The sequence below is a fragment of the Dryobates pubescens genome, chromosome 29, assembly GCF_014839835.1.
Source record: "Dryobates pubescens isolate bDryPub1 chromosome 29, bDryPub1.pri, whole genome shotgun sequence".
NCBI classification, from domain to species: domain Eukaryota; kingdom Metazoa; phylum Chordata; class Aves; order Piciformes; family Picidae; genus Dryobates; species Dryobates pubescens.
In genome coordinates this window covers 230788-254181 of record NC_071640.1, presented here as the reverse complement: position 1 = coordinate 254181, position 23394 = coordinate 230788, and the positions used below count along the sequence as shown (strand labels likewise).

The 23394-nt window shown below is 51.5% G+C and overlaps 1 protein-coding gene across 1 annotated transcript; it reads right to left on the bottom strand.

The window, feature by feature from the left end:
* Nucleotides 1-63: 63 nt before the first annotated feature.
* Nucleotides 64-21515, bottom strand: CIZ1 (CDKN1A interacting zinc finger protein 1). The gene is made up of 17 exons (XM_054174162.1): nucleotides 21382-21515; nucleotides 18561-18648; nucleotides 17972-18147; nucleotides 15885-16000; nucleotides 13493-13659; nucleotides 12447-12579; nucleotides 11524-11584; nucleotides 8840-8919; nucleotides 8415-8488; nucleotides 7289-7471; nucleotides 6830-6960; nucleotides 6363-6447; nucleotides 5673-5786; nucleotides 5171-5350; nucleotides 4507-4576; nucleotides 3354-3475; nucleotides 64-806 (listed from the first exon to the last, which is right to left on the bottom strand). The coding sequence occupies exons 1-17, from the start codon at nucleotides 21513-21515 to the stop codon at nucleotides 246-248; spliced, it is 2475 nt and encodes an 824-aa protein (XP_054030137.1). The 3' UTR covers nucleotides 64-245.
* Nucleotides 21516-23394: the final 1879 nt, after the last annotated feature.

Sequence of the window (23394 nt, the reverse complement as noted above, 5' to 3'; positions counted from 1 at the left end):
GTGCCCTGTGGAGATCACATCACCAGCTTTCAGTTTCAACATTCCAAGCCTCAGGCTCGTATCCCAACTGTGCAAGTAACAGGCAAGACCGCCCCGAGTCAGACACGCTAAAGCCAGGCTTATTTTATTCTTAAAATAAAAACAGCAGTAAAGTTGAAGGATTTTTGCTCTATTAAAAGACTCAGAAAATAAACATTTCCAGCAGATTTCCTGTGTGAAGGGCTCTCTCTCCCTTTAAGGCCACTCTATCTGGGTTTGCGCCGAGCTGAGCGTCTGCAGGCGGCAGCGGCCAGGCCGCCCGGGGAGGGAGGCCCTGCCACGGCCTCCCGGCCTGCGCTTGCTGCCTCCTGCTGCCCTGAGCTCCCCGGCTCCTGCTCCTGCTCAGTGCCTTCCCTTTGCCTGTCTGCAGCAGCCCCCTCCTCACACCCAGCGTGTCCCAGCCACGGCCCTGCGCCGTGGCTCGCTGCGGGGAGCAGGCAGTCTGCGCTGGTGGCAGTGGATTTGCTCTCCTGTAGATTTTCTGCTACCAGGATTCCACAGGCGTCCGTCAGGCTGGCTGGGCTCCTGCCCTTGGCTGCAGTGGTGGCCAGCTCACCCTTACCCTCCAGAGACCTCAAAGCTTGCTCCTGCAGGGCTGACAGCTCTTTACCCTCCTTGTCTATCCCACGCTCATCATTCATCTCGCTGCTATCTGCTGTGGGCACAGGCTGGGTTGGATCATCCAGCAGCTGGGAGCTGCAGCCCTGGGAACGCAAAGGAGTCTCGGGGTAGGCAGCCGCAGCGCGATGCCTCGCTGCCTTGTGTCTCTGCAGAGGCAAACACAGCAACGTGAGAGACAGCCCAGCTCAGCCACTGGCACTGCAGCAAGCAGCAGCTGGTCCAGGAGCACCTGTACAAAAACAGTGGTGAGTGGTAGCTAGAATCTGCAGGGGCACCGCTTGTCTCGGCAGCTCCTGGCCGGGCTGCTGAGACTTCAGCAGAGAAGGGTCAGCTCCTGCGAGGAAAAGTGACGTTAACATCTGGAGTCCCTCTGGCATCAGTGCTCACGAGTGCGTGGCAGACCTGTGGCTCCCCAGGCAAAAATCACCTTCTGGCAACTGGTAGGACTTTGTAGATGTAACAGTGCAAGGGACAGCTCTGGCTTCAGCTCCTGCCAGGAGCTGACTCTGGACATGTACCCAGGGCATGCGAGGCTGTGCACTGCCCATGGCCGCAGCAGCCTGGAGAGTTCACCTTCATCAGCCAAAGCAAGACTTCAGCTGAGAGCTTGAGCTTTTGTCACTTGGCTGATAGAATCTTTGCAGCCACTGCCACGGCTGACAGCCACACAAGGCATCAGGGATATCTGATTGCTATAAGCACTGAGGTTCCCTATGCAACACAGGTAAGCAGAGCATCAGTGAAGAGCCTCCTCTGACTTGCTGTCATGAGCCAGCAGAGGTCTGTCAAGATATTAAAAGGGCTGCAGCCATTCAGGAGTGGATCTCGGGGAAAGCAGCAGCTCTGTACAGCTGTGCAGACATCCCAGACAACATGAGCTGAAGGAACAAACCAGATCCCTCCTGTCCACAGTCAGCTCACTTTCAGCCTGCTGCTGAAGGGCTCCCACTAGCCTTAGGTCTGACAACTGAAGTAAGCTATTTTGAGCTGCTGGCTTTGCACCACTGCCTTAGGCAGCACTGCTGCCGTCTGCAGCGTGGATTACAACACATCAGATGGGCAGCTTTACACTGCAGTCCCCTCTGTCACTGCAGACTTGCTCCTTCTCTGTCCTCAAACAGTGGGATACAGCACTAGAGCTAGACCAGTCCATTCATGGTATGGTACCCAGACCAGGTCCAAGCACACCAATTTGCTTTCAAAGCAGTGCCATGAACTGCCTCAGCTGCAGACAGTTCTCTGCTTTGAAACCCTCTGCTGAGCTACTGTGATCAATCAGGAGTACCCCAGAAACTGGCACTGATTTAACTCAGACTGTGACAACCCCAAGGAAGCCCAGAATAAGAGTCATCTGCCTGCAGATATTTAAGGTTGGACTCTTGTCGTGAATAATCCCTCCAGGTCACTGGCATCCATTTGAAGAGCTGCTGGTTTCAGCTCCAAGGCAGGCACACACACTGCTGCTTCAGTTTCAATAAGCAGATCTAAAATAAGCTAGGAAAACTGCAAGGCTGATTCTTGCCTTCCTGCAGTGACTCGCTGCAGTGGAAGAGGATGAGCAGCCATCAACAGCTGCTTGCTATTTCAAACCCACTGCTCTAAGCACTGCCTTCTGAGCACCCCACCCCTGACTGGAGGCAGTGACACTTGGCTGGAAGCAGCTGAAATGTTTGAACACTCAAGGAAGCACAAAGCTTCAGGGGTTGTGTGTTTGGCTGTGGGGTTTCCTAAACATTACCAAAAGCTGGTAGGGAAGCAAGAGTGGGTTTTGTTGGAACAGGTTGTAGGTGCAGACAGAGCACAATGTGTGAGCCTCCCTCCTTGCTGGGGTCAGGGAACACTGCTCCTGTGCAGCCAGGGCCCAAGCAGTGGTCACAGGAGAGGAAGGAGACAGTGCAAACCCTGCGTGTCCACCACAAGGTACCAATCCAGGCCCCTCACCCCCTGGCAAGTCAACAAGGACAGAACGATGGAGGCAGATTCCAGGCCAGTCCAGTAGGAAAAGCTTCTTGATAATGAAAGCAGCAAAGGGCAAAATGGCTTCCTCAGGTGGAGCCAGAAAAGCAAAGGAACAGCATCAGCTGGCAGAGCTTTGTGCTAAGGAGCTTTGAGGAAAGGGTAGCAGACAGACAGACAGACTGACTGACTGACTTCCTGTTGCAGACTGACCCTGGGGACCAAATGGATTCTCACCACCTCATAGCTTCCATTCCACAGTCTCTTTAATGCTACATTTCCAGATCTGATTTCATGGCTGAACCTCCCCCAGCACTTTGGCTAAAGAAGTTGCTCCTGCAGGATCAGACGGAAGGATGTGTGGGCATCAGCTTCCCTTACGAGGAACAGCCTCTGTCTCTTGTTCTTTCCCATCCTGACTCACCTGCAGTCTCTCTAACAAAGGGGCCTAGACTGAACAACAGACTCCACAAGTGCAGCAAACAGAGCAGACAGCCTGAGGAAGATCTCCAGCCAGGAATGGGCAATAAGGTGACAGCAGCAGTAGCTGGGAAGCAGGACCGGACTGGCTACAGGGTGATGGAGACAAACACGGAGCACACCAGGAGAAAGCTATGACACAGACAGGGAGGGAGATGGAAATGAACCAAGGACAAGACAGCTAAGGTGGAGGGGCACTGGAGGGACACGCACGGGGAGAACAAATGCCAGGCCATGCAATCGCCAAAGGGTCTGACCTGAAAGTTCTCAAAATGCATCAGGGACTTGCAGTGTGCGAGCCGGGCAGCGGAGTCGCTATGGTAGAATTTGTGACACAGCCTGCAGAGGTAACCTGCGACGGGGACCAGAAAGTCCAGGCCTGCGAAACGGGAGGGGAAGGGAAATCACAGATCACATTGAATGGAACTCGAATCGTGAAAGCATGTTAAAGGGGGAGGGAGGGGAAGGAGGAAAGGAAGAAATCTTTGCTTCTGTTAATCAGGGATTGCAAGATGACTTGCTGAATATCTCATCTTACCATGGGATGGCTGTGGGGTGGATATTCAGAGAGAAATCTGGCTGCCAGAGCAAAGAAACTACACAGAGCATTTAGGGAAAAGAAAGGAAGAAGGAATACAATGGAAAACTACAGAGAACGTGTGAGCTAATGTCAGGGGATCAAACCAAGCAGAAGACAGCAGGCGTGCGAGAGGAACACGCAGAGAACATTCACAGCATGAATCATTATTCCATCTGCCACAGGATAGGGGAAGGTTACAGGGATAGGGAAGAGTGCTGTAAAGAGCTCTCCTTGGGCACCGAAGGGGCTCTGCAGAGCTGCCCTCCTCAACACAAGTGGCTGAAGTCAGAGTGGTTGCAGGGTGGGGACCAGTGACAGCCCTCTGCAGGAGCAGTGCCCAGCAGCAGGTCTGAGTAACTGTGAGGGTGGGGGTTCTGAAGCAGAGCAAACATGCACAGTCTGGGCTCTGGCAAAGGCTGGGATGCTGTCAGTACTGCTCAGTACCTCTACACAAGCTGCATTTTTGTTGGGAAGCATCCTAATCAGTATGCTTCCAGGCTCCATCTTTCCAGAGCATCCCTCATTTGCCGCCTGCTTTCTTCAGGACTCCTTCCCTACTTGCTCCGCTCCCTACCTTAGTGAGGCACCTGGCTCTCATCCTGTCTTCTTCAAAGCCAAAGGCAGCTGACCAGCACCAATCACATCCTTGTGTTTTAGCACACAGCAGTAAAGCAACATTTGGCTCTTTCTCCAAGAAGTGGTGACCTGCACCAGTTGAGTGCAAGCGCTGGAGCACCATGGCCCAGCAGTAAGCAGAGACCATCCTCTCCTATAGATACAGCAAGCAACCAGAGGCTCTGTGGCCTTTGTGCTCAGCTTTGCTTGCTTACCATAGGCTGTGTCTGGACAATACTTCTCGCCTCCTTCAGAATCCTCCACAGATGCTTCCTTCATCCCAGTCTGGAAACCAAAAGAACATCAGTGACTACTCTCTCTATGCCAGTTCCCTCCCTGGGCTTCTGCATTCTTCTGGTAAGCTTGGGAGCAAACCAGAGGATTGACACCAGAAAGAGTTGCACAGCATCTGGTTAGGCACAGATACAAACCCCAGTGCCAGCAGACCGCTTTGTTACAGGACACCCCTGGCACTGCAAGCCTGAAGCAGCTTAGCCATGTGCCTTCTGCTGGGGAACTGCTCTGCTGGGAAAGTATTTACCAAGACAAACCTCCTCCTGTGCCTCCTATAAGACAAGATACTGCTGGGCCATTCGAAGAGATAATCAGGGTCAGAGGTTCCTTCCCTTGGAAAACTGCTTGTGCTTCTCAATGATGCAATGTTTGAAGACACCAAGAGAAGCAGAAACACCCTCCTGGATCCCACACACAGTGCCTGATTCTCTTTTGGATTGTCCTGAGCCCTCCCCCTCCTGCTGCAGGGTGCAAGGCTGACTGGACTCTTCAAACCCTGAGCTCAACCAGGCAAAACCACCCAAGTCACAGGATCCCACAGCAGATTCTCAGATAGGTTGTTCCTGCTCCTTCTGAATTGCATACCTGCTTGGCAGCAGAATCCTCATTCTCTATCAGCACTACATCGAGGTCTTCCTCCTCACCAGCTCCCCCCTCCTCCTCCTCCTCTTCATCATCATCATCTTCAAAACACCCAACAGCATCCACAGTGATCAATTCCTCTGAGTCTTCTGGGCTGCCCAACTCCTTCTCTCCCAGCCTCACCTGTCAGGCACAGAAAAGAATGACTGGATCAACTTTGCACTCTCCATTTAACCAAGGAAGACTCCAGACTCTGATCAGATTCCATTTGATGAGTAGAAGGGACTGCAAGAAAGACATAAAGCTCCCTTGCTTCTGGACACATCTAACTCCTCGTCCCTTGCTCACTCCATTTCTATAAGCTCTAACAACTCAAGTCCAGCAAGAGATGAAAATTAGAAGGTGGCTACAAGAACTGCACAGCTTCCTTTCATCCCTGAACAGTCAGAAAAGCAGAAAGCTTATCTGCTCCACAGGGCATCTGCCTCCACTCAGGCAATGTTACCTCTTTGGCTTTCTGTTTGTGCTCAGGGGATTTCATGTGCTCCACGAACTTGCGAGGGGTCTTGAAGTGGCGGCTGCAGACGGTGCAGAAGGGACGGAGCGAGCGTTTGGCCAGCTGCGGGCAGAGGGACAGTTCAGTGAGTCACAAGAGGCACCACTTGAGAGGAAGGCAGACAAATCTTGAGCAAAACAAAGTCACAGCCTTACACCTAAAGCAAGCTTTTTTCTCAACAGAAAGGGCACTCTAGCTCTTCTCTGCACAAAAGGTATGAAACAGGCAGAACAAAATGCACCTGGCATGTCAGGGGCCTTCTGGCACCTCTCCCAGAGGAGCCAATAACTATGATGGCCTGATGAAATTGCAGCTTGAAAAGCTACACCTGCCCACCAGCTCTCTCCTTTCAACTGATCTGGTGAGCATGAAGCCATTTTTATTGAGAAAAGCTGAAATCTATGGACTAGAGGTGCTTCAGGCCATCCTGACACAGCACACCTGGAAGCTCCAACAACGGGAGCATTCAGAGGCAGGAGGTAGCGTGGCAGTGCCCTGAGGGTGTCATTGGCATAACTTTATATGTATCTCTCCATTCCAATCACTTTTCCCTTGTTGTGTGGGGAGCAGGAGATGCTAGATACTTCCACTCAATCCCCAAGGCTGCTGCAAAGATGAAATCCAGGCTGTGGCTGTTACCTTGTGTTCCTGGGTCCTGCGGTGCTTGATGAGATCCCCTGTGAAGTGTATCTGACAAGTGTTACACCATCGCTGCTGGCTCTCCCTGAAGTGACACAGACAGATCTGTAAGTTACACTTTTCACACCCCCCATGGAATACTGCAGTGTTCTGGGCCTTCTTTTGCCCAGCATTCCTACCATTACAGGCTCAGACTTCTGCCCTTCCTAGGCAGATTGCTTTAGCTCATGCTGACAGAAAGGCACCAGTTAGAACAAGTCTCTGACCAGCTGGTCAAAGTTAGTGCCTGTGTCCCTCAGAAAGAAGAAAGCTGTCTGAAGGAAATTCAGGCCCCTAAAACCAGTGGGGTTTTGTATCTTACCTAGAACACAGGGACACCCTGGTGCAGTAATTCCAGAACCCTTGCAAGAATGAGCAATTCCAGAACCACATTCAGATTGACTTTTGTAGCACAGATCAACACTTACCCATCCTTTTCTGCTAGCACCTTCTGCTCCTTCACCATGGGCAGCAGTGAAACAAAACAGACGTTGCTCATGTGCTGGATCTCCCCAAGTCGCTGCTGGTGCTGAATTCCAGCCATGTGGGACTGGAAATTCTGAGTGAGGGGTTGAGAGAAAAACACATTTAAATATATTCAAAATAAAGCAAATAACAAGCATGAGCTTTCCATTCTCTTGACTGCTGTTCAACAATGGAATGGTAGAAACGCTTGAGCCTGGCTGCCTGCAGATCCACCCACACCCCTCAGGCAGGCTGCCTGCTGGCTCTCCAGGAGACGTTCATCTGCACGCTCCTCGGGGTTTGCAAGCTCCTTGCTCCTGAAGGGTGAGCTCTGGCTGACAATGCTCCTGCTGCATCTCCCCATGGCAGCCACCCATCTACCTATCTGCTCCTGACCACCCCTCAGACCTGTGGAGTTTTACCTGCTGGCTGCAGCAGTTGGTCTTGCAAATGTAGCAGTAGAATTTAAGGACTGACTCCGGGCTGGGCTCAGCCGTGCCCACCTCGCAGGTCCAGTGCCCTGGTTTCAGAGCTGTTGTACTGATGGCTCTGCTCTCACTGCTCTGCTGGATCGTCACTTTCAGTGAACCTCCAGAGCCCAACACCTGCCAAAGGAGGAGTCAAGATTATGTCCATTCTCTCAAGAGAAGACACTCAAGAGGACAGCTGCTTTTTGTAGGCAACCTCAGGTCTCTACCCTTCAGAAAACGCAGTGACACTTGAAGCCAGCGCAAGCTGACCCAGCTCCCAGCACTGCTAAATCTGCAATCCCTGTGCCCTAGCACTGGGCCCAGCACTGCAGGTGGTTGTTTCTACAGCCTCTGCAGACTGCAGCAACCAACACTGCATTGGTAAGGGTCAGGATCCGCTCAGGTGTCTCCCTTGCAGAACAAAAGGCACCACCCTGATGGAGTAAGGAACTCGGACAAGGGCAGGATGGTACCACTGACCACATCAATTAATGTTTCCAATTATGGAAGACTGGCTTAAATCTTTCCTTAGAGATTTACACAGCAGAAGGTCCTGGTTTAACACCTAGCATGTGGGCAAGGCATTCCAGGCAAAAGACTCTGGGATTGCCAGTTCCTGGCTCTTGTTTTTGCAAGCTGCCTTTCAAAAGCACAGACCCCACCCTGTCAAGTGCCACACCAGCTGCATCTTTACTACTGTCACCTGATTATTTGTTTCACACTTGCTCTTCAGCAACACAAGAGATGTGTTGAGTTACAGCCCTCGATAGATTTTTTTCCAGTGGCTCTTTCACTTCAACTTTCAGTTTTCCCAGGTGAATACTGACATCTCAATGGATCCCAGCGCCCACAAAGAGCCAGCAGCAAGTGAGGTGCAGGCCAGCAGAGGTACAAAAGCAGCACATCAGGGCAACCTGTGTGCTAACTGCAACCAAGGACAACAAGCCAGGGACAACAGTGTGGGGCAGGAGACAGAGCTCCAGCCATGGGTGCCAGTCTGGTTCCCAGTGGCAACTCTGGGCTGCAGGGGGAGGTTGTGTGTTCTACACCAGCCCTGCATGGAGTGGCATCTACTCACCTCAGGAGCCTTTGGTTCCTCAGAGAATTTCCTCTCTTTGGAGGGATCTTCAGCTATGTACTCCTTTGTGTTGCCTGTACCAAGGAAGAGAGTCCCTTCAGTTTCCTTAACTCCAAGCAGCAACAACAGGAACAACAGAGCAAGAGGGGAGCTTTCCTCACAGTGCTGCTGGTCAAAGGCCCAGCTCCCAAACTTTTCTCCAAAGCAAAGCTCGTTACAGGGAAACTTCCCATCGTGTGCATTTGGTAGACAACAGTTTTATAGACTATGGGTGACATTCCCAGATTTTTCTCCTGTCCCCATCCTGCATGTCTGAAGGAAGGACACCTATGACAAGACACCCAGGATCTACAGATGTTGATCCGCAGTTGCAGCTCTAGCATGGAGTGCCCTAAAAGTGCAAATCACAGTGCTCAGCAACTCACCATCAGCTTGGACCTGGGTGCTTGATTCTCCTGCTTCTCTGCTGTCTGTGGCATCCTCTACTGAAGACTCCTTGGTTACACTTCAAGGACAAGAAGAAAATAATCTTATTTGCCATGTCACAGACAGAGAGATTCAGATGACACAGCAAGGTACAGGCTGGGGTATAAGCTACCACACTCTTTGCTAAACCTCCAAATCAATAAGCTACTGAAATGGTATTTCAGGCAAGGTTCTGGCAGAAACAGGTAAACTTTATGAAGAGTGGCCATTCTAGAACAGACACAGAAGCAGGAACCAAATCATCTGGACAACTGATTTTCTGCATCACTGCCCTCTCTTGTGAATCAGCCGCAAGGAGGTCAGCTCCTACAGGAAATACTCTTCACGAGAGCTTTGAGAGCTCACTCCGCCTCGACAGGGAACCTGCAGCTCCCAGACAGCACACTCCAGGCTGCTGTGTGCACGAGGGAGCAGACCTGCTGGACCTGAAGGGGTTCTCAGTGGTGTCTCACAGGGATTTCATAACTGCCTGCTCTGTTTGTATCCATCCTGCTTCATTCCAGGGTCCCTACAGCTCAGCATGGGGAGGAAATAGAACTGTACAAGAGGCAAATCAAAAGGACTTTGCTGTGGTTTATTTGATCTATTAAGGAGACAAAAGATCCCAAGGGACCGCTGAGAACGAAGGGTTGACTTCTGAGAGCACAAGGTACACTTTACAGCATCTTTCTCCATCAGGCCTGAATGCCTTCCCAGCATGGATGCAGCCTGTGCAGGTCCTGCATGCAGTGCCCCAGGCACTGCATGAGTTACAGACTGGTAAGTGAGAATGGAACTGGGTTACGTGGCTATAAATATGCAGCAGGGCCTGGGCAGTGCAGGCACGAAGGAAACAAGAGTGCCTGGCATTAACTTCATGTCAGGCACTGCCAGCAGGCTCAACACTACCCCACACACAGATGGTGACTGCACTGCCAGGCAAGGGTTTGCAGCCTAGACTGCACATCTAAGCAGCAGGCTAGGGGAGCAAAAGCCACCATGAGCAATGATCTAAGGAGGAAATGCTTTCACACAGATACTTGTCAGGCCATGCTAGAAGTGGGTGTTCAAGGAAGATTTGAAGGTGGTGAGTGCTTTCTGCACTGCAATGAGGATGTTGTTCCAGGCATACAGATGGTACATGGGAGAAAAGGCAGAAGTGGGAAGAACCCGAAATGAAGAAGGAGGCTGGGGCTGGTACTGCTGGCCACAGGGAAATGGAACAACAAAGCACGAACAGAGGTCTGTGACATGGGTGGGGGAGATGCCCTTCTCATTTGGCAAGGGCAATATGACAACAATAAGCTGCTTTCAGAAATCCATCACCTGTCCCTTGGAAGCAAACAGAAACACTTTAAATACAAAGCTAAGGAATGATCCAACTCAATCCCAGCCAGCACGTATGCATCAGAGCTGGCAGTGCCTAGCTAATCCTTAGCAAAGGATTCTCCTAACAGCAGGCTTGCTGCAGTGAGATCTGTCACTCCTCAGACTTGACTCTTTCTTCACTGTATGTAATAGGACTTTGATTAATACCCTACTAAATATTAATGTAAATAAAATTAAATGAACTTTGGCAAACAGAGTAACAAAGCATACACTGGGATGCATTTGACTCAGCTTTAATTGAATGTATTCACTTCCTTGCTAATCAGAGTGCATCATTCACTGTGGTCCCTGCTAACATGCTATTTATCACTTTAATGTTTTACATGATCAAGGTAACATCTGAACATCAAAGTAATCCTGGAACAGTCTCCCTAAAGCCAGCCATTAAGCTCCAATCTACAGATGGGAAACAGAAAGGTGAAGAAATTTGTGTGGAACCACACAGTGAATTGCTCACAGGGAAGATAGGAGGACCCAGGAGCCCTGACTCATAGTTGTTACCATATGCTGAGAACTCTCCAGTCAGTGCCTGCAGACATCTCTCTTCACTCCCTCCTCTTCACCCCTGCAGCAGCTCCTAGTGACAGCTCTGGGTCCAGCAGGGTGCAGATGGCACCCGGAGCTCCAGGAGATGCCTTCCCACTAGATGGCAACGCAGCCTTGGCTGTGCCCTCCTGCAGCTCCAGCAGGCAGGGAGAGCCCAGAGGGGCCTGCCATGGCCAGCTGGCACCAGGACTGCCTTGGGCTATTTTTACCCAGCACACATGGGTGCTGGCAGAGCAGCCTCTGCAGAAGGGGACAGAACTCAGTGCTCCTGGACACAGGCTTGGCTACCAGGGAGCACAGCTTCCCCTCCCCTTCCCTAAACCAAACCATCCCTCCTACACCCACTGTAACCTAACATCTGCCAAGGCTTTTCCTCTCAGCAGGTCTGGCTGCTCCTTTCCCTCTGGTATTTAGGGGAAGGAAATCAGAGAAATGGATCAGACTAGAAAAGAAAGAACCCCTCTGCTGCTTACAAGAATCCTGGCAGGAACACAGATGAGCAAACTGCACTTTGTGGCACGTTCACATGAGCTGCATCTCTTATTTTTCATACCCGTAGCAGAGACTCTGCAACACCTGGATCTCAGCAAGCATCATGAGATTTTTCTGATGGTCCACAAGCATCTGAAAGATCTTCTTCATGCTAGACATCAGGCCAGTACAGCCCTAATCATTAGAAAATACAATTCAGTGCCCATTTAATAAATACCTCTTCAGTCTTTTTGCTGCAGGCTCAGTGTTCAGCACAGATTCAGTTGGAATTCTTGGCTCTGCAGGAACACAAAAGGTAATCTCTTTAGCAAAGCAGGACCATGCCACCTTCAGCATATTCTCTAACCCAATGCAAATAAAGCCCTGGTAGAGCAAATACTACTACAGCTGCTTATTCTGAAATTGAGAACTGTAGTGACAAGGGTGGAGAATGACCCAAGAGGTGTGAGTTTCACTGCACAGGTGTCCCTGGTATGAGGGATCAGCCAGAGGGACACAGGCATGGATTTCTAACAAGCAGGTTTCAGTCCTGTACTTAGGTGACAGGAGCCCAGTCTGTAGCACACTGAGATAAGCCAGGCTGGTCTGACCAGCTGGCAGCAAGCACGGAAGCAGGCAGTTTTCACCACTGCTCACAGCCTCACAGGGCTACATTTTCAGTCAGAAATATCCCCACTTCTGCCTTGTGTCCAGCACTAGACCAGACCGGGTGCTGGCTACTTGTGTTCTGGCAGCTGGAGGCCAGGGTCTCTTCCAACTCATCTTTTCCTCAGCACAGTGACTGCAGCTGGTTCTGCTTCTTGCGTGACTCCATCAGAGGTTGAGTTCAGCATAGGTAAAGAGGCAATGGGGAAGCTTTAATTTCAAAACAGTTTTCTTTTTCCCTCTCCATCTTAAAATGGGGCTCAAAGTCAAAATGACTTCTGAGATGTTTCCAAGGGAGATGGGGCTAGCTTATAAAGCCCAGAAACACCCAGGCAAAAGGGATCCATGAAGCAGAGTACTCTCACAGGCAGCCCAAGTGTTTAGAATCAGAGAGAAGTGTAACTAAGACCAATGCCATCTCCATCCTCCTGTAGGAACAGGCAAGAGAAGATTCTAATGTCTAGTAACATTTGTCCACTACAGGCTCCCCCTTACCTGTGAACGGCGAGTTGTTCTGCTCTGACCCTGCTTGCATTCCCTCTGGGAATTCCATTTTCTCATCACCTTGTGTCTGAGATGAGGAACCAGGCTCAAGTTCTCGCTTCCTGTCAGGAGCCCTCTGGAAGTCCTGCAACAGGCAGAGAGTCACTGCCAGCTCTTGGTCCTTCCTCAAACCCAGCACACTGCCAAAGCACCAGACTGTTACTGCAGGGCAGGAAGAGGAATTCCAGCACGTGGTAGTGGGGGGAGATAGATGGCTTACAGGACTGCCTTGCTTCAGGCAAGGCTACATGGCTCAAGAGAGCAAGGCCCAGACACCCAGGCAGCCCAGGACACTTCTCCATCTGTTTGCAGAGAGCAGGGCTAATTTAGAGGGACTCAGGCAAGAGGTGCACGGGCAGGTAAAAAGAACACTCCAAAATAATCCAAGAGGAGGGAAGTATGGCCAAGTAATCCAAGAACCATTTCCAGGATACAAAAGAGGCCTTAATGATGGAAACATAAAAGTTGTTTGTTGTTTTTAATAAATTAGGATAGAATTAGAACAGAATTATAGATTCTATAAAATCTACAAGAACAAATATGGTCTTTAAACAAAAAAGCATTTGGGAACAAGAGACTGCTTTGGAAGGCTCACAGCCTGAGCTCTGGGGAAAGCTCTCGGCCAGGATTTCTTTTAATTGCCTTGAAGCTGGCAATTCCAAAGGCTCCTTTTCTGTCTGTGGTGGGTTAAAGTTTCCCCCCCAGCATTAACTTTGTCAGACCTAAACCCACCACACTATCTTAGGTTAAAGCAGTTCTCATGTGAGGAATTCTCCCTGGGGCAAGAAGCGACAAGGAACCTTTGCATTGTAAGTGTAAATATGGACCACAGGAACCCTAGGGATGGGCTTATTCCTCTATTTCTATGTCAGCAGCATGGTGCAAAACAGCTCTTGTAAGGCTCTCTCCCTGCCCTGTTCCACTCCACCCACAGCACAGGCAAGACACAGTGGTGCAAAGCAGCCCAAGCTCTGCAGCAGTGGAAGCCTGGAGCCCACCTTGCGGAAGGTCCGGGTCTGCCGCTGGAAGGGGAGGCTGGGGAAGCCCAGCCGAGTGGGCTTCAAGGAGACCCCCACAGGTGGTGGCCCCAGGAGGGAATGTCTTGTAGCCTGAGGGAAGAACTGCTGCAGTGCTGGTGCAGTCATGTTAAATCCACGCAGGTTCCCTGAAATACAAACACAGCTCATCAGCACCCTGCAGCCTGCAAGGCAGGCAGGAAAGCTACCACCTGCAGCAGCAGCACTGCACTGGGCACTGCATGGGGGCTTTGCACTCTGCCCTCCTCAGCCCCCACAAAACAATTTGGTATAAGAGCAACTATTCCTATGTTTGATTTCAATTGTCACTGCAGGCTAAGATCATTAGAGCAATCATTTGACCTGAGCACCCCAGTGCTTGTGTTTGCAAGGAGGTTACAAACATTCACCCCACGTTTGCGCAGCTGGCAGCTCACCCCACAGTACGGAGGCTCCAGCACCGGACTTCACAAATGAAAGCTTCCAGGCCTCGCTGCCACCTGGTTGCCATGCAAGCTCAACATGTCCAACTAAATTTTGACACCCCAGAGTCTGCCACTTCCAGTTCTAATGCTCTATGTTCAGAGCAGCACCCACAGGCTGTTAACCAAGTCTCATCCATCTCTGACCAGCTCAGTCCTTGCTATCCCCCCCTCAGAGGTGAGGGAATGGAAGTGCTCAGATGCTTCAGCTACAGCACCGGAAGCTGTCCACTGCTCTGGGAACCTGGATTTCTACTGCAAGTCTTTAACCTCTCCCTTAAGCTGGCTTTTTAGCAGCAGTGAAAGCAGGGCAGCAAGTTTGGAGGCAGGCAGCTGAAGTCTAAATAACCAAGATGCATTGTTTAAAGCCTGCAATGCAACAGGAAGTCCTCCTTTATGTTTGTCTTCAAAAATAACCTAATCCCTTATTACTTACCATAAATAACTTACTGTAAAAAGACACAGCTGTATTTAAGAGATCTGCAAGGCAAGGAATCATCCTTTGCTCTCAGCTCAGTACCTCTGAAGAACCACACATCCATTGCAGCTTTAAGCGTTTCTCTTTCCCTATTCCCACGGCTGAAGCCACACAAATTCAATGAATTATTGATGCTGATGTTTCCCAGGTACAGAAATACTACAGCACCAGATATTCTTACACGTAACCCAAAACTGAGTGACCACAAAAGTTCAGATCCCTACGCAGCAGCACGCCAGATGCTGCAGCACGCCGGACGCTGCAGCCACCTCGCCTGTTCCCGCGGCTGGCTGGCGTGGGCTGTTGAAAGGAAAGTCACAACTCACTGAGCATGGAGAGGTGAAAAGAAGACTCAGTGCACGTGCAGTGCTCATCAGCCGACTTTATCTAGCGTGCCTCAGGCCCTTGCCGTGCTATTTAAGTACAATTTCTCAGTAAGAGATTTTGCTTTAGGGCAAAGGTCAGGCTATGCTCACATCAAACATCTGAAAGGAGTATGGCTTGTCCCTTTTCACTGCCAGCTCCCCTGCAACCTGAAGATCTGTGGAGAGCCACTGGAGTCACTAGAGAGCCCTCTGGTTAAATGGGCAAGAGAGAACAAGAAGAGCTAATAACATACAGAATAAATCTATTGTCTTCACATCTGGGCACGGTCCACAGGGAAGATAAAAATAGCAGACATTAAACTAAGCACTTCAGAACTATCCCAGGTACTGCTTTTGCACGTTGAAAAAAAGTTGTCAGGTTAAGATATGAGCAAAAATAATTCCCAGCATCTTTATGTTAGCAGCGCTGTTAGGAAGCGGCTTTAGACATCCGTGTGGAAAACATCACATCTGGCCACATGAAAACAACACAGCGATGGAAGAACAGTGACATTCCCCACACCACTGACAGCCAGCCCAGGGAACCAAAACCTCACAGGACAGTTGAAACCTCAACCACTTCCCACCATGATGTACTTCATTGGTTTGTACTGCAGGCACTGAGCTGGGACAGAGACAAGCACCTATTGCAAACAAGGTTAGTGTACATGAAACAGACAAGGAAATAAACTGCTTCAACCTTCCAACCAAGACAGACAAACAAATAAACCAATCTAAGTATTTTATATACATAGCTAGGTGAAAAAGTACTCCCCCAGGTCTGAGATGGAAGGCTGCATTTAGCATCTAACCTGATGCCTCCTACTGATATCCCTGGCTCTGAACAGTTGGGCACATGGGATTCTCGACAACTGAAGAACCTCTGATGTCAGCTATGGACACATTTGAAGAGAGAAAAGAAAAAGGACAAAGGAGCTACCAAATGCAAGGACTGCAAGGGTTCAGCAAGAAATAGCTATCCTGTGGCTCAGTCCCTGAGGGATGATTAAACAACTCCAACAAGCCAGCGTCTCCCATAACGACCGTACCTTGCATCTGCTGCATCAGCAGGGCACGCTGGAGCATGGGGTTGGCACTGAGCAGCGAAGGTTGGTTTGTTGCCCTTAAGCTCAGCATCTGCTGCTGCTGCGGTGGTGGCAAACCTCTGGAAAAGAAGGCATCACTCATAAGAGCCCTACAAAAACTGCATCCTTCCATTCCAGGCAGCTAAGCAGCACAAAGCAGAGGGGTGAAGAACAGCCCAAAGGCTGATAAACATGCATGGAAGGACACCATACACCAGCACTGTATCCTCCCTTCTTCCACTCTCCTGGAATTTCCAAAGCTGACAGATTGTCTATCAAGGAATTTGAGGTCAGAGATAACTCCTTAGCACCAAACCCACATAAAGCCTGTCAAGCAGCATAAAAAAAGCCCAGGAGCTGACTGCAGTTCTACAGAATTATGCAGCACTCGTCAGTAGAGGCGAAGGATCTAGATCAGCAGCTACATTTAACCCAACAGCAAGAAAAGTTCCAAACCCTGGGAGTTTTCTCTGCAGCTCCAAGCACATTTTTCCCAGATCCACACCTCCCGTGCAGGGCCAGCGGGCACCGCTGCACAGGTTGCCCCCACGGCCCCAGTGCAGGGGCCCTCTCAGTACTGTGTCACCCTGCAGCAGGAGGAAGCCGGCGGGGAAGGGCTCCCCGGTGCTAAGGAGGGTGGAGCAGACAGGAGAAAAAAGTCTGAAGAAACTGGCAGGCGCTTCTTGAGGCGATTGCAAGGTCAAGCCCACCCCCAAGCACGACTGCTGACACAGCTAAACCTGTCAGGGCTGTAAAGAGGTACAAACATGGACCAAAATATCCACCCCGACAAAAAAACCAACCCTCTGAACGCAATTTACAGCAGCTCGTCTTTATGTTTGCTGCTCTAGATTGTTCCAGTGTCAGAGCCAAGATATTTATACCAGAAAAATCATAAAGGTGCAAGATGCATCCCTGCTCTCCAGCAGTCAGCCCCACACCGGCATTTTAAAAGCAACTTTGTTTATAGTATAAGACATACAATAACGGCAAAAAGATTTAGAGATTTCTAATGGAACAGAAAGATTCCCACATGTCCCTCGGGAACATATGCCTTATAAGGCTAAAGTAATTACTATAATTTATTAAATCAGAAATTAACTTTAAATTCCCATCCCACTGCTCTGAATTCGCAGAGCATAAGGCTTGAAAGATAACAGGAACTGCAAGGGAATCTTGCGTTAACTCTACAAACCTCAGTCACCAGGGCCAGCAGCTCCTAGGACAATTTGCTCTCTTGTATTTTTCAGGAAAACCGCGGTTATTTGCCTCTTTATTTCTAGCAGACTATCATTTGTCGTTTAACAACCAGAACACGATCTTCTCCGTCCCCCCCTCCCCCCAGTGCCCAGCCACATCCTCAGCGCCGCTGCCACTGCAGAAGTTCGATAACCTCGCCCAGGCCGGGAGACCCAGAGAGCGAGAACAAACAAGCAGCGCGAACTGGAGAATAAAGCCAAGCCTGCGCGGCCTTGGGGCAGCTCAGGGGGATCCCTGTCAGTGTTTCTGCGGGAGGCGTTTTCCTCGCCGCCCCAGCCCGGCGGCCGCCCCGGCGAGGGGGCACTCGGTTCCGTAGCATCCTCCCCGCTAGCTCCGCTCTGCCCGGGGTCACCCTGCGCGCCCCCGGGGACTCTGCGGCGGGAGAGAGGCGGCCCGGGGGGCGGCACCTCCGCAGCAAGCGAGAGCGGCGGCGGCAGGAGCCCCCCGCCCGGCCTCCCCTCGGCGGGGTGCACCGCCCCACGGAGGCCCCCGCCCCACAGCCCTCACCCTTCCTCGGGCATCGCCCCACGCGTCCCCTCCCCACCGCCCCCCGGCACCCCCTCGTCCCCAGCCGTCCCTCGGGGCCTGCACCCCCCGGCTCTGCCCCGGTCGAGGCCTGCGTCCCCGCCCGCCGGCGCTTTGTCGCCTTTCCGCGGCCGGGGGGGAGGGCAGGCCCGCCGCCGGCCCCGTTGCGGCTTTGAAGGGGCGAGGAGGGCCGGAGGGACGCCGGTGGAGGAGCGCAGTCCCCCGGGATAGGCCCGAGATCCCCGGCCTCGCGTAGCGGCGCTTACCGCCCTCCCTGCTGCGCCGGGGCGTGGTGGTGCTGCTGCTGGAGAAGGTGCTGGAGCTGCAGCAGCTGCTGCTGGAACTGCTGCTGGTTGAACATGTCTGGGGAGCCCCGAACGGAGAGAGCCTGAGACAAAACACGGGAGGGCGAGGGAGGCACCGGCTGCGGAGCTGGCGCGTATCAGCCCGGCAGCCATTGAGCAAGGGAGCCGCCGCCGCCCATTCATTCACTGAGCCGATCCCCCCTGCCGCCTCCTCCTCCCTACCCCCGGGGTCATCGCAAGCATCAGCCTGTAGAGGAGGTTTCCAAACCCCACCTCCCAAAACGCGCTCCCACCCTCCTCTGCCAGCCGAGCCCGCGGCCCGCCCCACTGCCCGCGGCGTGGCCGGAGCGGGCCGGGAGCCGCTGCCCCTTCCCGGCCCCAGCCGCACTCACGGCTCAGCCCGCGGCGTTCAGCGCTCGCCCCTAGCCAGCTCCATCTTCCCGCCGGGGACAATAGCCACCTGCCCGGACGGGAGGCAGCCCCTGCGGCAGGGACGGGGCCTCGGGTTCGCCCCTGGAGCCTCCCCTCAGGTGGCCCCGAATCCCCGCACCTCCGTTTGCCATCCGCCGCACAGCGGCAGGGTGAGGTCCCCTGTCCCTCGAGAGGGCTGGGAGGGGACGCACACCATCTGCCCAGCGCTGGCAGAAGGAAAGGAGTAAACGGCTGAAGAGGGGGAGCAGATGGGATCCAACAGCGTGGGGTTTCTGCTCTTTGTTGTTTTGGCTTTTTCAATAGTCCAGGGGAATCTTGGTAACCATCTTGCCGAGGAGATGGAAAAAACCCAACGGCCTCTGGCCATTCACTGTGATCGCATCTTGGCAAGCCTAAGATGAGAACGTGGAAGAAAACAAACGGCCTCCTGCAACACTGCTCGGTGCTGAGGTGACTTGCGTTTTTTGGTTCTTTTTTTTCCCTAGTTGACTTAGTCTCAAAACCTTCCCTGCAGCAGCTGCTTTCTGTAAGCAGGTTGATTTTGAGGGTGTTCAATACCAGCTTCTGCAGACAATATACTGTGGTTGTAATTTCCTACATTAAACCCAGCAAGGGTGAAAACACATTTCTGCTCTTTGCCATTCCAGAGAATCTATCCCAAAATAATGTTAGTCTTACCATTCATGCCAATAAAGATTAGTTGATTCATTAAAGGCCTCAGAGTTGATATTTAACTGAAAGTATTGGTGAGCTGAACACAGCTCCCAGTGATACAGTTAGTGTCAATAACTGTCAGTGCAGCAGCCTGTGTTCATTTTTCCTTTGGGCCTTTTCATACCATCCTGGTTTTACAATAAGCAATCTGGGGACGACCATCCGTATTCATAAGTGGCCATCGTAACACCCAGGGTCCTCCATCTAGTCACAGCTGTGCACACACAGGTCTCTGCTGCTGAGCACGAAGGCCAAAGAGGCATCCCAGGGAATGCATCCATGGAGCAGGAAGCTCGTGTGGAGGCTCTTGCAAATCCTCAGCTCCTGTACAGCCACTGCAGAGCTGCCAGCCTGGCAAGTTGCAGCGCTGGGCAAGGCAGCTAAGCTGGTCATGCTAGCAATGGCTCCCAGCCTGCAGTGGCTCCCAGCCATTGGCCAGACTGGATTCAGGTTGTACAAGAAAATGTATGATGAAAAGGAACAACAATGTGGAAAACAGGGCTAGGGTCCTTTCTGTCCTTGCAGGCCACAGAATAGCGTCTAAGCTGACAGATGAAGGCTGCTCTGTCATTGCCCACTGACCTCCCAGCCACTGAGAGTTGCTTTTTCCTGCAGGGAACATCCCCCTTTCAATTATTAAGCACCTTGCTACTTGCTATCCAGCATGCAGTGGTGAGTACCTGACATAACAGGAGAGCGCAGGGAACCTTGAAACCACAGACATGGAGGAAGAACACAGGGCTGCTGAAGCAACTCCAGAGAGGGCCATGAAAATGGTCAGGGGGCTAGAGCACCTCTGCTACAAAGGGAGGGTGAGGGAGCTGGGGGTGTTCATCCTGGAGAAGAGAGGACTCCAGGAAGACCTAATAGCAGCCTGCCAGTACCTGAAGGGGCTATAAAAAGGATGGAGGGAGACTATTTGCAAAGGTCTGGAGGGACAGGACAGGGGCAATGGCTTCAAACTAGAGATTTAGACTGAATATTAGGTGCAGGTTCTGCACCATGAGGGTACTGGAACTGGTTGCCCAGGGAGGTGGTTGGGGCCCCATCCCTGGAGCTATTCAAGGTGAGGCTCAACAGGGCTTTGAGCAACCTGATCTAGTTGAGGATGTTCCTGCTTACTGCAGAGGGGGGTGGGCTGAGTGAGCTTTGGAGGTCCCTTCCAGCCCAAACCATTCTATGATTCCAAGGCCATCCTCACGTTGGTAGCCATGCACAGAAGCATGCTTAGTTGTGCCCACAGGCACTGGAAGTGCATCCAGAAATATTTATAGCACCTTGGGGGGGGGGGGGGGGGCGGTATCACAGCCTCCCTGTTTTTTATGCTCATATCTTAAGGTTTGCTACCAAGGTAGAAATAGATTTTTCATGACCACTCCAGGTTATAAAACTCCTTGATTTCAGAGACATTGCAGGTTTTCAGTATTTCCCATGCAGATCACACTGTGCTGTGAGGCATTTGCTGCTCACATCCTTGCAGTTCAGCTTCTGGCAGGAGAGAAAATGGAAGGCTTAGGAGGAGTCTGAGCGCCTGCAGTTCTCTCTTCCATCATCGGGAGGTGCAGGATTCCAAAGCTGCTTAAAAGCCGAGCCTCATGTCTCAGACTTAGCTCGGCTCTGGGGCTGGGCGATTACAATCGCTGTCACTGGAGACAGACTCCCCGATATCAATGAGCTCTTGTAGGGGAGCTTGCCAGTGGCTCTGCAGGACAGGGCAGCAGGAGCACAATTTGCACACCCTACGATTTCACACTAATAAAATCTGCTACGTAACCTACAGCAAGTTGCTGATATTGCTACAGGTTTTCAGCATTCACCACTCCTTTCTTCCCTCTGTGTCTATCTGGAGAGCACCCTGCTAGCTCTCCCTATCCTGCCACAGTAAGTCAGACCAAGGACCCCCACACACCCCCACAGCAAGGGCCACACTTCCCAAGAACTAAGTACAAGTTTAACAAAAAAACCCCACACCAAGCTCAGAGAGCTTCTGAACCAACACAGGAGTCACGAATGGGCCTTGCTGCTTCACCAGCTCCTGAACCAGCAACACCAACCCTATTCTCCAAGCCCCCCATAGCCTTTAACATCAGCTTTTGCCACACCATGCTTGCAATTTTATTACATTTTTAAACAAACCTGTCTCAAAACAAACATTAGTTTAATTTTAGCTTTTCCAGAAAATAGTATAAACCTGAATTATTATTTCTGAACTGGAGTGCTCTCACCTGGAACCAAATACCAGCTTAGAGTGCTGGTAGCTGCAACACTTGAAGATGGATGCTTCTGTTAGAAAAATGTTGATGGCCACAATCAAATCTGGCTGCTTCTGTGGAAATATTGAAGGCAGGAGGCGATCCATGGGATGGGGGAGAAGGACAAGAAGGGGAGCAAAGGAAAGGTACTGCATGTCCTACCTACTGCTGTTGTTAGGGAACAGCAAGAAGAGGGCTGCAGCGCAGGGTAAAGGAGGCAGGAGCCAGCCCCCAGGCTCACAGCACCCACAGCAGGACAAAGCAGACAGCAGCCAAGTCCAAAAGCCCAGAACATGAGACAGCAATGGGGCAGGTGGAGGGCTGGGCAGAGACACCAACCTGCAGGCCAGGATCAGGCCTGGGGATCTCCGGACAGACCCGCAGCAATGAACAGCGCTAAAGGAGTCAGCCTACAGCTGAACTCAGAACAAAAGGCTCCACAGGCAGCCAAGCCAAAGACTAACACCTTTCCACAGGTAATCACCAGTTGATGGCCCAGGGCTGAGCTTAAATAGAGCTCCTGGGCCCACAGGTGTGGGGAGAAGCTCTGGGTGAGGCTGGCCATGGTCATTAAGGCTCATTAGCAGAGCTGTTTAATTATGTGAAATAGTTGCAGGTATGTAGCTAGGCTGTAGTAAGGCTATGCAGACAACCTTCAGGTTACAGCAACCTCTGGGAAAAAGGACAATTTGCTTCTTATGGTTCCTTCAAAGGTCCTCATCATCTGATGCTCCCTGAGCACCAGCTCTGCTGCAAGAGGGAAGGCAATGTTATTCTTTTAAGTCTTTGATACTCTTCACTGTTCTTTCTGTGGTGGCCTCTGAGAAGGACCAACTATTAAACCCTAAAGGAAAAAAAAATCCCCAAGTTTTTCTCCAGGTTCCTTCAATGCACAACCACTACCCCTTCCCCCCCCCCCCCCCCCCCCCCCCCCCCCGCCTTTCCCCAGGCTCTATTGGAGTCTCCTCCCACCCCAGGTGTGGCCACTTTGCCCTCTCCACCCACTCCCCTATTTAATCCCACCAGGAAAGACAGTAGCCTCAAGCTGAGCCCATTTGGGCTGGAGGATCCTCCTCTCATCCTTGGTGAGTGCCCCTGGTGCGCACTGGGTGATGGTGGTGGTGACTACAAAGGCCGGGGGGCCTGGTGGCCCCCCGGTTGTTAGGAACAAAATTGATGACTACCCCAATATCTTCCACGGGTGCTGGCTGGGGCTCCCTGCTGGGGCTGAGCTGCTCTGGGTGGTATCTTGGCTGGTTGGGGGTCTTGCCCCTGGCTCTGGGATGGGTGCAGTAATGGTGGTGGGGGAGCAGGAGCTGTTTAGGCAGGGTGGAGCAGGGACGTGAGGGAGCAGCAGCTGCTGTAGACTTTTCCTTATGAGGAATGAACAAATAATATCTTTATGGCGCCAATAGATACCTATAGTACTGCCATATCAAAGCAGTACACACTTAAGGACAAAGGACTTCTAATTAAAAGTATCTGAGATATCTGTAATTAACTTACCCTATGAAAATTAGAAGGAGTTGTATAAAATCAAATTGTTTTTATCCAATACTTGTTGAGAAAATGGAAAATGTGCCCTGGGGTCTGAGTGGGACATGTGTGGGTGCCTTGGGCCACGCTTGCAGAGAACTGATTGTATAGGTTGAAGTATCCTGTTTCTGTCTCTCCATCGCTGTTGGCACTGGCCAGCATTGTTTCAGTACCTCTATAAAAACTAGCCTGAAGAGTGAGTGCCCTGCCTTGCCTTGCCCAGGATCTGAGAGCTCTTACCCTGCAAGCCCGAGAAGCCAAACCTTGCTTGCCTTGCAGTTTGGAATCTGAGCTGTGCCTCAGTTTACCCCGAAAGACTGCAAGGCCCCTCGCTGTAAGTGTTGTAAAGCCCAGGAGCAGACAGGCGTCTTGCCGGGCCGAGGGACAAACCCCAGGAGGAGACAAGACCCCCAGGACAGTTTCATTTTATCGTAAGAAGTAACGAGAACA

Excerpts from the sequence above, each read along its gene's own strand:
- CIZ1 (XM_054174162.1), bottom strand. The coding sequence starts at position 21,515 with ATGGATCGCCTCCTGCCTTCAATATTTCCACAGAAGCAGCCAGATTTG. Across the intron at positions 12,580-13,492 it reads AGACCCGGACCTTCCGCAAG|GACTTCCAGAGGGCTCCTGA; the intron begins GTGGGCTCCAGG and ends TGCCTGTTGCAG. Across the intron at positions 807-3,353 it reads TGCATTTTGAGAACTTTCAG|AGACACAAGGCAGCGAGGCA; the intron begins GTCAGACCCTTT and ends TTGCCTCTGCAG.